The sequence below is a fragment of the Olea europaea genome, unplaced genomic scaffold, assembly GCF_002742605.1.
Source record: "Olea europaea var. sylvestris unplaced genomic scaffold, O_europaea_v1 scaffold119, whole genome shotgun sequence".
Lineage (NCBI taxonomy): Eukaryota > Viridiplantae > Streptophyta > Magnoliopsida > Lamiales > Oleaceae > Olea > Olea europaea.
This window is the reverse complement of record NW_019229312.1, coordinates 480,483-492,899: the sequence shown is the minus strand read 5'-3', so window position 1 is coordinate 492,899 and position 12,417 is coordinate 480,483. Positions and strand designations below refer to the sequence as shown.

The 12,417-nt window shown below is 34.3% G+C and overlaps 2 protein-coding genes across 7 annotated transcripts; one reads left to right on the top strand and one right to left on the bottom strand.

Moving 5' to 3' along the window:
• Positions 1 to 741: 741 nt before the first annotated feature.
• Positions 742 to 4,663, bottom strand: LOC111374008 (DExH-box ATP-dependent RNA helicase DExH18, mitochondrial-like). 6 transcript variants are annotated; one of them, XM_022996614.1, is made up of 4 exons: positions 4,562 to 4,653; positions 4,356 to 4,468; positions 3,153 to 3,244; positions 742 to 3,055 (listed from the first exon to the last, which is right to left on the bottom strand). In XM_022996614.1, exon 4 carries the CDS (start codon positions 3,043 to 3,045, stop codon positions 754 to 756), a length of 2,292 nt encoding a protein of 763 aa, XP_022852382.1. In that variant the 5' UTR covers positions 3,046 to 3,055; positions 3,153 to 3,244; positions 4,356 to 4,468; positions 4,562 to 4,653; the 3' UTR covers positions 742 to 753. The 6 variants fall into 6 exon arrangements, with proteins under 6 accessions (XP_022852382.1, XP_022852381.1, XP_022852379.1 ...); XM_022996613.1 differs by having other exon boundaries at positions 4,575 to 4,653; XM_022996611.1 differs by lacking the exon at positions 4,356 to 4,468 and having other exon boundaries at positions 4,575 to 4,659.
• Positions 4,664 to 7,470: 2,807 nt separating this feature from the next.
• LOC111373987 lies at positions 7,471 to 11,106 on the top strand. The gene is made up of 7 exons (XM_022996585.1): positions 7,471 to 7,528; positions 8,083 to 8,376; positions 8,452 to 9,545; positions 9,886 to 10,031; positions 10,065 to 10,152; positions 10,221 to 10,599; positions 10,991 to 11,106. Exons 1-7 carry the CDS (start codon positions 7,471 to 7,473, stop codon positions 11,104 to 11,106), a joined length of 2,175 nt encoding a protein of 724 aa, XP_022852353.1.
• Positions 11,107 to 12,417: the final 1,311 nt, after the last annotated feature.

Below are 12,417 nucleotides of genomic sequence, written 5' to 3'. Positions count from 1 at the left end.
AAAAATAGTCTAATAAATAAAACAATATATCAAATTTTACACTCTTATGAATATTTTGCATTTATTTATTTAATAATTATGACCACTTGTTCTATTTTACCATTGACCTTCACCTTTTCCGAGTGCTGTTTACGCTGGTTTTCAAAACATCGGTTGTTACACTGATATACCCTTCATTTTACCCTCTTCAAGTCCAACTAATAATCTAACCTAAATACTTAAAAATATCAATCTTTGGAACAACATGATCCTCTATAGAGAGACCATTATCACCCTTACTCCTACTATGACCAAAAGGGCAGTCTATGAATTCCATGATTCCATAACAGTTCTAGACGAGTTAAAACACTTATATTCCTATGTTCTCTTCAAAAAACTTAGTTCCTCTACACCAGCTCGTGATTAAAAGAAACTACAGAGACCTATTTGACAGTTACAGCTTTATTAAACTAGCAATATTTGTACAAAGCACCAAAAAGAAAAACGTTTATACCACTTTTCTCAAAGTTCAAAGGAAAAACAGTTCTGGAAATTCAATTCAGACCCGTAAGTCTCAATGCATTAAAACTATCTTTCTATAGAATATGGCAAAGAAAAAGACACATCATACAAAAAGACGAATGAAAATGCATTGAAATGTGAAACTGAAAAGGAATATATTATATTAGGAAACAACTCTGTACAACTTGCTTATTTCCAGATATAATTATTCTCGCAGAAAACAGCAAAAGAATGAAAAGAATGCAGTACAACTTACTTTTCCTGTAACTTAACCAGTGACCTTGGCCTCTGATAACCATCCTCCTCCTGTTGCAGCTTTGTGTTACGTGCATTCCTTGATTCTGGCTTCCAGCTAGCCTTTAAGAGTGATTCGCCCAATAAGTGAGCAATATCTGTAGCCATTGTCTCGGCCTTCTTAATATATGGAAAACTTTCCTCCTCAAAGTGATTAGACAACCATAAGTACATAGACACTACTTGGTGCCTGGTCTCAAGATCCAAGAGCTCTGAATCACTACGAGCAGAACATTTGGGCATGCCCATTGCTATATTGACAGGAAGCTTTTGGGCATACGATGAAGCGAACCTCAGAAGATGGTACATTGCTTTTGGATCCCTAATGTTGCAAGGGGCAAAACAAAAATTGAAACGATCTTCCAGAGATAACCCCTGAACCTTTTCCAACATATTAGCTATTTTCTTCACGTGCTGGTGCTGGCACAAAAAGTAAGACCCATCCAATCGGCAATTCTCACCAAATTCCATTAGGAGCTGGGAAAATGTTATATTTGGAAGTTGTGCTCCAAATAGCTCGACTTGCTCGAAAAATGGAAAAAGCCCTACTTTTTTAACGTCGTCAAAAGGTTTCTTTAAACACTCTATTAAGTACTCCAAATCATCATGATGCAAAGTAGTAGTTAGTCCATCAGGATAGAGACTTCCTCTACGCCCAGCTCTTCCGGCAATCTGTTTCACCTGCGATGCTGGCACTGGAACCATTTTATCACCATTATACTTTGAAAGGTTATAAAAGACAACCCTTCTGATATTTAAATTCAAACCCATTCCTACAGCATCACTTGCAACTAAGACATCAAACTCATTATCCTGATCATTAAACAAAGTTGCTTGCTGTCGACGAGTCTCTGGTGGTAAGGCACCGTATATGACACAGCAACGGTGATTAGTATACTTCTCAATTGCCAATTTAACTTCAAAAATTTCTCTCCTTGAGAATGCCACAACACAGTCCCCGGACCTTACATTTTTCAGATCTCCCAAGAGGGTCTTTGCCTCAATCACTAGAGGCTTAAACCTCTCGTAATGTTGTTCTACTAATTCATCCCCAGTATCAGAACAAATCTTCCTAACAATATTCAGAACACTTGGATCGCCGCATAAATGTATCTCATCAGCTTTCAGCCCGAGCAAAGCCCTAGTCCAAGCATAACCTCTACTAGAGTCGGCCATCATTTGAATCTCATCAATAACGGCCACATCATACAGCTCATCTGTTGACACCATCTCAACAGTACAAGCAACATGGTTTGAGAACGGAAAATCCTTCTTCTCTTGCCCTGTAAGAAGACTACAATAAACCCCCAATGTGTTCACCTTATCGAAAACCTCCATTGCCAACAACCTGAGAGGACTACAGTAAACTCCCTTCTTGGCTTCCATAAATCTCTGCAACGCGTTATATGTTTTGCCACTGTTAGTTGGTCCACAGTGATAAATTATCTTCCTCTTCATTGCCCTCGCAAAAGGGAACCAAGTGTGTGGCTTCGTCAAGTCAGCTGAGTCCACCATTTTCCTAAACCTCTTAATCTCATCTGGAAACTCTTCTATACAAAACTCAACAAAAACAGGGAACAAAAACTTATCGGCCCCATCACCAGGGCCAAGCGATACCAAGTACTTGACTAAATCAGTCTTACAATTCTTGAAGAAAAACTTACGGAACTCGTGAACAGCAGTGGGAAAAAATGAGGCACCAATATAAACAGCTAGGGCCTGATTCGATGCCCAACCGGACTTGGAAAATGACCTAAAAATCTCAGTTAAAGTATCCCAATCAGCCCGGCTTTGCTTTTCTGACTTTACAGCATCTCTAATATCTTTATAAATTTCAACTGGATCACGGTTTGCTATCTGGACAAAATTCAATCTTTCATGTTCCGACCCAGTATCTTCATTTCCCAGTTCACTCTCTGTAAATCCATCACCACCGCATTCTAATTTGGGTTCGCTTTCTACCTTTTCTGTTAAGTTTGAAGCAGGCTCCTTTTTTACATTGTCCGAAAGTGCGCAAATTGTGTGTACATTGAAGTATGGAAAAATGTAAAAATCTGAAAATTGGGTGAAGTAAGATGGCTTAAATTTCATAGGGTTGGTAATTTGAGGGTGAGGGGAAGGGTAAAATATGGATTCAAATGGATGTAAATGATGGAGGAAACGATTGGAATGAAGAAAATTTGTAACCCTTGAAAAATTGTTCTTGGTGGAATACAGATTTAGGAGGTGTCTTATAGGACCTCTTGCCATATTTAAATACCTGAAAAAGACAAAAATGATGCTTAATTATCTACACAGAAACAGAATGAGTGAACAAACGGAAGAAAGTAATATATAACAAATTTGCAGAGGCATATCTGGTTGAGATTAATTGTTGCAGAGAAAGGGAGAGGAAATAGAGGGAAAGGAATGGTGGGGGTTCTAACAGCAAAACCCTAAACGGCTAAACCTACAGAGGTCAATACAACAAAAAATTGTTATTCGACACTGTACCACAAATACAACTATCAAATTAATTCCAGGAAAAAAAATTCGTAGACTAATGATTCCTGTAATGAAAGCTACAACTTTAACATGCCAGATCTTGTACTTTTATAAAAATGATCTTACTTCTTATTTTTACATATTTATCCATTGAGAAGATCAAAATTATTAACTTTAAGAAAGTTATGATAAAGAAAAAATAAATATAAAAAAGTCAAGTATAATTAAAAAATAGTGTTCACCAATTTAATAATCTTGTTTAAGACATTATTATTAAGAATTATTTGTGATGTACAGCATCAGTCGAAGAGCAATGTTTGATCAATGTCGTAAAAATTGGACAGGGTCCAAATAAAAATGAAAATAAAAAATAAAAAAAAGGAATTGGACAGGGCCAAGTTCAACTGGAAAATTGGGAAAAAAAGCTGAGCTATGTAATAAAAACCGTACGAAAGAAAACCAGTGGGAAAATCATTCAACTGGCTGGACTAACATCCCAATCTTCATTATTTGAAATTGCATGTGATTAAAATTAATATGAAATGCTTTATTAAAAATGGGGGTACATTATTATTTTTTAATAACAAGAATAAAAATATTCACATTTGCAGGCTAAATAACTTTTTGCAAAACACAGGATATTAATGACAATTTGTTTAAATAAATAATCATTAAAATTACATCGCCAATGCTCTCCACAGGTCGTCGAATGTTTAATCATTTTCGCAGAAAAATTTCACTCATGCAAATCATTTCCCACCTAAGATATAAAATTTCTTATCTTAATACAAATTTATCCTTCACTCACACTAGGCTCAAGACACCAGCAAACACCATAAGTAACATTATGGTCAATGGACTAATGACCCACATGCCCGAGGCAATCATACAGGATAGTCTATGACACAAAAACTAGAAAGGGGGGCTGAAACTTAAGAGAGCCGATGTAATAAAATTTTGGTAAATGACACAAAAACTAGAAACAATCAGTTGGACTGGATAGAACCATTGAGAATTCAATTAGGTTTTATATCATATGATAAAATCAATTCAACATCACTAGTTTGACATATCACCACTTTTTAAACAAGTTCTGCACATTGGTCTCAAGAAAGCATTTTCAGCAACTAAGATGGTGTCACCAGCTAGAGTGTTTCGGTGAATATGATTGTAGAGCAGACGTCTTTAGCTATATCATATACAGGCAAGAATTCTTGATTTGATCTGATGGAATTTCAAAGATTTACCCTAGTACAATACCACAAATAGAATACAAACTCACGAGGGACAATCACCTTGCTTTTGGTGTTTGAATTCTTTATCTGCTCATCAGTGAATGAAGAATATGGAAAACTAAATCTTTTCAAAGGCCCGCCGAACTACAATAGTTTAGAGGAATTCTTGTCTTAGAAAGAGCTTTTGCTATATATATGTGCATGCAAATCAGAATAGATAAATGTAAAGCTCCTTTAAGCTTTAAGCCATATTCAATTGGAAAAAACAATCCAAAGATACTCCATGGAAACAACCTCCACTCCCATCAACCAAACAAATACATAACAAAAGAGAATACAAACAATTCAATCAATTTGTAAAATCTCTGTACAGAAATAATATGTCACTTTCTTCACCAACAAATGCCATTTCCTCAGCAATGGATTTCGGACCCTACAAATTTATCCCTTTTTTGCTTGGAAAGTTTTATCCCCAAGTTCCCCTATTTCTGGGGAATAGTTTATACATATTGAAACATAAAATCAATCCAGCATATATATTCCAATTCAGGCTAAAAATTACATGAAAACAACCTCATATAAATAAACAAACCCATAAATTCAACTTGATAAAGCTTATAGCTACCTTGAAACAGAGGAGAAGGAGAATCCCAGAAATTGAGCCTATCTCAAAACAACTGAAGTTTGGTACGGGCCCGTCTGGAGGCTGGAATGTTTATTTGAGCTGGACCAATGGTGAGGAAGGGTGAGAGAGAGAGGCAGTGCGAGAAAGAAGGGGATGGGTTATCCAGGTTTATGAATTTCTATTGTTTTGGGCTTGGTCTATTGTGAAGTGGAACACGGGCTGGTCTGGGATGGGCTGGACCATGGGTTTAAAATTTTGGGTAAATTAGGCCCAATACCCTTTTAAACTATACTAAGAAGAAAGGTCGCAAATGGATCTGGGCTGGGCCCTGAGCAAGAGGATTATTTATTTATTTATTTTTATTTATTTTGGTTCATTTCAAGGCCACCCAAGATGGCAACAGAAATACATATTTCACTCTTTTTCTTTTATCAAAATAAGCTTCTCCTTAATAAACAATTCATAAAATATCCATTTAAATTGTTATTACTAATAATTTCAAAATCCAAATTGATTCATTCTCAACCTCAACTCTCTCGTATTGAGTTGACGCAAAATATACAGATATAATTATATATTTATCTTCTTCGCTCGTTCTTAATTTCATTTCTATAACAAAAATAAATAACCAAAAATCTATTTTTATGTGAATTATGCCAATGTTTGTCCCTCATTTTCTAAAATTCATTTTTTTTCAAACTCATTTTTAATCACATCTCATGATATCCGCAACTTTTTATAAATTTTTCAACTCCATATTTAATTATTTTTTATCAAAATCTAATAAAAATTGAATTTTTAGCCAAACCTCTCAGTAACGTTTTAAAATCATTGCACTTATTGCTAGTAAATCTCAGTAACTATAAAATTAGAATGCTGCATAAAAGATATCCAAAAATATGTTACTCTTCACAATCTCCATTTCCTTCTCTTATTGATCCGAGGCAGAAATCGATCATTCGCTTCATATTCAAACCCCACTATCCAAGTCATTGGAGTGTATTAAACAATAAGAAATCATAGATTAACGACAATCTATCACACCGGTTTCCATATTTTACCATTCAAATTCATTCTTCACTCATATTTTGTTCAATTCAAATCTTTGGATAGAACCACCAAAACGAGATATAAACCATCAAATATACGACATAAAAAAATTACACCCCAACCAAAGTACAATTTCCAAAAACCCTAACCAAAATGGTCAAGAGTTTTACCTCAACTTAGAAAGGTACACTATTGATCAGTGGCAAATGCAGATGGTGGCCGCCCTAGCTGGATTCGTCGGAACCACCGTCGGGTCTGTGAATCTATGATGGAGGTAGGGCTGGGCAAAACTCAACCCAACCCGTTCAACCCGATCAACCCAAACCGATCGATTTGGGTTGGTTTTTTAAGTTCAATTGGGTTTGATTGAGTTGAAAAAATATTTTTGAGGTTGGGTTGGGTTTCGGGTTATGAATCATAACCCGAAACCCAACCCAACCCAATGAATTTAAAAAAATAATATCTAAGATGAAAAAAAAAAAAAAAAAACCTAAACAAACACAATAGTAAAGATATGAAAAGGACTTATATTTTATAAACATCCATTTTATTTTATATAGATTGATTCCGATAAACACAATTTACAAATGAAATATTATTTCATAATAAAGTAAAAATTAAGAAGATGATGATGAAATGAATAAATCCCAAAAAATTATAAAAAATAATAATAAATACTTCATAAATGTTAAACGTATGTATACATCATTTTCCAAAAAGAATTCCTTAAATAGGTATTTAAAAAAAAAAAAACAGAGATTTTCAAGTAATTTCAAATTTTAAAAATTTATTTAAATTTAACAAAAATATAATCGAATCTAACTTTAATTGGACCGAAGCCCAAACCAACCCAAACTTGATTGGGTTGGGTTGGATTGAATTGACTTTAAATAAAGGGATAACCACATATCTACTATATTATATAAACATGTTTCACAATTAACAAAGTTCCTTAAAACTTTCATAATTCAGGTGATAATTGAAAATATTAAATATATAAAAATATAATGTTATATACGTTAAATTTGGATAAAAAAATTATAATCTCTTACAACTTACTAATATGCCATAATTAAAGACATTTTTTATTTTCCAACCATAATCAAACGAGATTTTCTCTCCCTACAAAACGGGTTACACAAAAACTCTCTTTCTAAACAACAGATTCACCAAAAACTCTCCAAAAATATCACGAAAATTTCCCTGGCATTCTCTGCAATCCATCAATAACGTCGATATGCTGGTAATTTTCATTTAATTGGAGAAAGTCGAAGTTCCAGTATGGAAGAATTCAATTTGCCCAAAGCAGAAACTGAAGTTTTTTTATTTGATTTCGAAGGTAAGCATATAATTACTTAGTATAGCTTCTGATTTTGAAGAAATAGGTGTTTTCGAAGTTATTGAAACATTTATCCAAACATAATAAGAGATTTCACGCCGTTAAGAATAAACTATATTTTGCCCAGTGTGTGACGTGTATTTTTTTCATTAACCATTGGTAGTATGCAATTTTTGTTTTTCAATTTACAGTCATGAACGTGTTGATCTATGACTATTTTGGTGATTCAATCACATTGGTGCATATTTTTGTTAATTGTGACTAGTTGTGACCACTGAATTAAATAGATTGTGACATATATGTCAGTCTTTGACAGTCCATAAGTAGAATTAGTTTATTCTGTGATTAATGTCATTGCATTGAAAATTGATTCTCTGCGACGCTAAATTTGTTGACCGTATGTGAATTTCTTTACATTAAATAATTTCTGTGACCTGTATTGATAGATCTGTGACTTCTTCATCTGTGACCTGTATTCATCAATGTCATTGCATCTGATCATTTCCTGATTTTAGTGAATGAAATGTGACATTCTGTTATTTGTTTGTGATCAGGGATGACAATTTTGAACGTGTGCCTGTTATATGGAGGTCACACATCACTTATACTAGTGAATGATACGTGCAAGTATGATGAGTTGGTTAACCTTGTTATTTCAGAATTGGGGCTTAATCATGCAGAAGTAGGTGTGAGATTAACATATTCTTTGGATTCTAGTTTACCTCCAGTTCGGATACTAAGTAATAATAATGTCTTAACGTATTTGAGGCTAAGATCTTTGGATGGCATTGTATCGAACTATCCTATTGCAGTTGATGTTATCACTACAGACTCATGGCAGTCAACAGGTGCATTGCAATGCCCAGAGTCATCAATTACTACCATTGAGTCATCGACTAATGTGGTTTCTTTATAACAAATAGCTCAGGATATATGTGACTCGGTTACTACAATTGAGAATGGAAACATTGAAGAAGATGTGACATTGATATCTCAAGCAAATGCTAGAGAAGTAGTGGAGGGAAATGTTTTTCGCAATAAGGAAGTACTGAAAATGAGTTTGGCCCTCTATGCCATACAAAACAAATTTGAATATAAGGTGTTGAGATCGGACAAAAAAGAGTACGTAATAAAGTGCTCTCAAGATGATTGCAAGTGGATATTTAGATCTTCACGCTTGGGAGAAACGAAAATGTTTAAGATCAGGGAAATCTATAATGGTCACACGTGCTCAATGAACATTGTTTTAGGATCTCATCGACAAGCATCTAGCTCAATGGTGTCAAACTACATCAGGTATAAATACACTTCTTCACGTACAATATACACTCCTAATGATATCTCAAATGACATGTTGCACAAATATGGAGTATCGGTGAATTATATGAAGGCATGGAGGTCACGTGAGCAGACATTAAAATTGATTAGAGGTGATCCAACAACATCGTTTCAGTTGCTACCTTCTTATTTTTTTATGTTACAACAGATGAACATAGGGACAATCACACGAATAGAAACTGATCATTTAGATAGATTTAAATATTGTTTTATGGCTTTGGGTGCATCGATTGGTGGTTGGAAATATTGTAGACCAGTCATTGTTGTTGATGGTACATATTTAAATGGTCACTACGGCGGTACACTCTTTACTGCTTGTACACAAGATGCAAACAACAATATCTTCATACTAGCTTTTGGGATTGGGGATAATGAAAACGATAAGTCGTGGAGATGGTTTCTTGAGGTGTTGAAGAGGGCATACGGATCTAGAGATGGATTATGTATAGTATCCGATAGACACAATAGCATAAGAAATGCCATTGAGTTTGTATATCCAGAGGCAATGCATGGGATCTGTTCATACCATTTGCTGAAAAATTTGAAGTCACATTATGCAAAATCAGGTCACAATGTCACACATGCATTCAATTCTGCTGTAAGAGCTTATACAGTGGATGAATTTGAATACCAAATGCAGCAATTGGACTCAATAAATGAAGATATCAGGGGATATTTGGTATGTGATTGTCTGAAACTTATGTTATATGACTTCCTGTCACTATTTTTGTGATGTTATGAAATTTCTATGAATATCTGTGATCACGCATGTTTAATGTACAAACTATATTTCATTTTTTATTACATGAAATTGAAACATGATTATGAATGAAATATACAGTGCATATTTAGCATGTGGTCTCATTTATAATTGAAAACATAATATAGTTTTATGAATGTGTCCATTTGTGACCTGTTCTGTGATAATACTGACAATCTGTAAACTTTTTAGAGTTAACTGTGACCATATGTGACTTGTTACTTGAATCTGTTATCTAATAACTAAAATTATTTTGTAGTTGGATGTTGGATATGAAAAATGGTCAAGATTGCACATGCCAACCAATAGATACTCTACTCTGACATCAAACATAGTAGAATCTGTTAATGCAGTCACGAAGGCGGCAAAAAATTACCCCATTGAAGCACTTCTAAAATCATTGAGGTAAATGGTCTAATCTTGGTTTTGCAAAAATAGAGATGACGCACATGGCACTTTCACAAAGCTTGCAACAAAATATGAGAAGTTGTTAAGGGAAATGAGCAATGATGTGAGAAATCTAAAGGTAAAAACAAGAAAACTATGTTTATTATGTTGATCACAAGTATAACTTTAAATATTTTTTATTTTTAGGTTTCACCTGCAAGTCACGCTTTATTTGAAGTGAGGGACAATTCTTCATCATACATGATTGATATAACTCTACATACATGTAGTTGTAGAATGTTTCAAGTGGATCAACTTTCCTGTCCACATGCACTGGCAGTAATAGCAACATTGAAGCTGAATGTATATGACTTTTGCTCTATGTATTACACAAGAGATGCATATCTAAATACCTACAAAGAGACTGTATTTCCTGTAGGTAATAAATCAGAATGGAGTTTGCCAGAAGATATAAGTAATAGAGTTGTTTTTGCTCCAAACCAAAAGAGAAGTTCTGGACGGCCTACTGAGAAGAGAAAGAAGCCAGCATATGAAAGATCACAAGTTGTGAAATGTGGAAGATGCGGTGAATTCGGGCACAATCGTCGAACATGCAGGAACTTGGTGCCACTTAACCAGAATGACAAAAAACTGAAAATAAAGAAAGATCCAAAGAAATTCAAATAGCTTAGCATAATTTTTTTACAAAATGATACTCTTTGTAATTGCAAATTGTTTCATTTTATTGCTGAACGACGTATTTTTTGGATTATACAAGTTGATAGATTTATGCATTGAGCTTTCGTTATTCTCACGATGTCACTTATTTCTGGAAAAGGGCTGTGTAAACAAACATTGATTGTAACTCTGTTTTTGATGATTGTGAACGTCTGTGACCATTTCAAACATAAAATAAGCTCTATATTTTTTGTTTAACTTGTGTGTTCAAACTGAATCTGAATGTCATCTTGCACTAGATGAGACCAACTTGTGTGTTCAAACTAAACCTGAATGTCATCTTCCACTAGATGGGACCAATTCTATGCTTACTTCTTTTGTAAGAGTGTCGATGATAAATGTTAAGAATTTGTGACCATTTGTGACCTGTTCATATGTAACAAGTTAATCAAACTATTCGTGACCATCTGTGACTTACAGTTATATAAGAAAGTACTCATATGTGACCACTTGTGACCTACTCAAGTCATGCAATTTAACCAACTGTTGCTATTTGTGACGATTTGTGACATGCGGTTATATAACACATTACTCGCATGTGACTATTTGTGACCTGTTTAGACTCTGCAGTATTCTCACGTGACCTGTTCAGACCGTGCGAATATAGACTTTTATATCCATAAAAAACTTAGAAGATATAAACAAAATCATTCACATAAACACCAATACTTTCACCTTCTACCAATTAACAAAAACAAATTCAAATTCAATTCCAAAATATATTACAAAGATAACATCTATCAACTACATCATAAAAATATCTGTTTGTCTAATTTTGAACAGCTATCAATCTAATCCATCATGAAAATAATGCCATCAACAGGAGTTCATTCATCTGACTTTGAACTTCCCTTTCCAATCTGCTTCAGTTGCTTGTTTTTGAACAGCAACGCTGCAATTTCAAGTCTGGCATTCCCAGCATCAAATAATATCGGCATATTGCCAAGATCATTGTACAACAAATACTGTGCATACTTTATCACAAAAACCCCACAATCATGCCTGTAATATTTAAAGAAGACAAACCATAAATAATTACAAAATGTTGATGGAAAATGATAAAACTTGCAATGCCCATAACGAAACTTACCCATTTTGTTGTTGGGGTAAACCACGGACAATATTAACATGCAGTTCCCCAGATTTGTCACCAATACTATCACTAGTTTCCTTTCATAGCCCGACAAATTTTAAAAGGTGTGTAAGAGTCTTCACAAGCGATAAAACCCCTTCGCGAACCTTGTTGTCCTTGTATGATTTGTTGCTTGAATTATATATGTAAAGAACATGGTTAGTAATATCAAGCTGCCCTAACATCCAATGAGCATGATTTGTGGGCATAATGGGCATCAACACAGATTCAACATCTCTCCATGCAGTACTAAATGATAACCGTTCACCATTGATGGTTTTGATTAGCTCATCCTTCTTCTCAACAATGCTTGGGTCTTGAATAAACTTGGAGTATGTCGACTTGATTGACATATCAAATATGCAGTCTGTAGTGGTAGCTTTCATCTTCACACCTTCACCAAACTTGGCAAGTTGTCTTATGTAATGAAAGCATGCATCCAAGTGCTGTAATAAGAAAGAATATACATAAGTAATACAAAACTACTATGCATATGTGGAAAATGGTGAAAAAATTGTACCGTGCTGTTTAATG

What these genes read in the sequence shown, in the direction of transcription:
- LOC111374008 (XM_022996615.1), bottom strand. Translation starts at nt 3,045, where the DNA reads ATGGCAAGAGGTCCTATAAGACACCTCCTAAATCTGTATTCCACCAAG.
- LOC111373987 (XM_022996585.1), top strand. Translation starts at nt 7,471, where the DNA reads ATGGAAGAATTCAATTTGCCCAAAGCAGAAACTGAAGTTTTTTTATTT. An exon ending in AAGATATCAGGGGATATTTG is followed by an intron (nt 9,546 to 9,885) that starts GTATGTGATTGT and finishes ATTATTTTGTAG; the next exon opens with TTGGATGTTGGATATGAAAA. An exon ending in GCACTTCTAAAATCATTGAG is followed by an intron (nt 10,032 to 10,064) that starts GTAAATGGTCTA and finishes TTGCAAAAATAG; the next exon opens with AGATGACGCACATGGCACTT.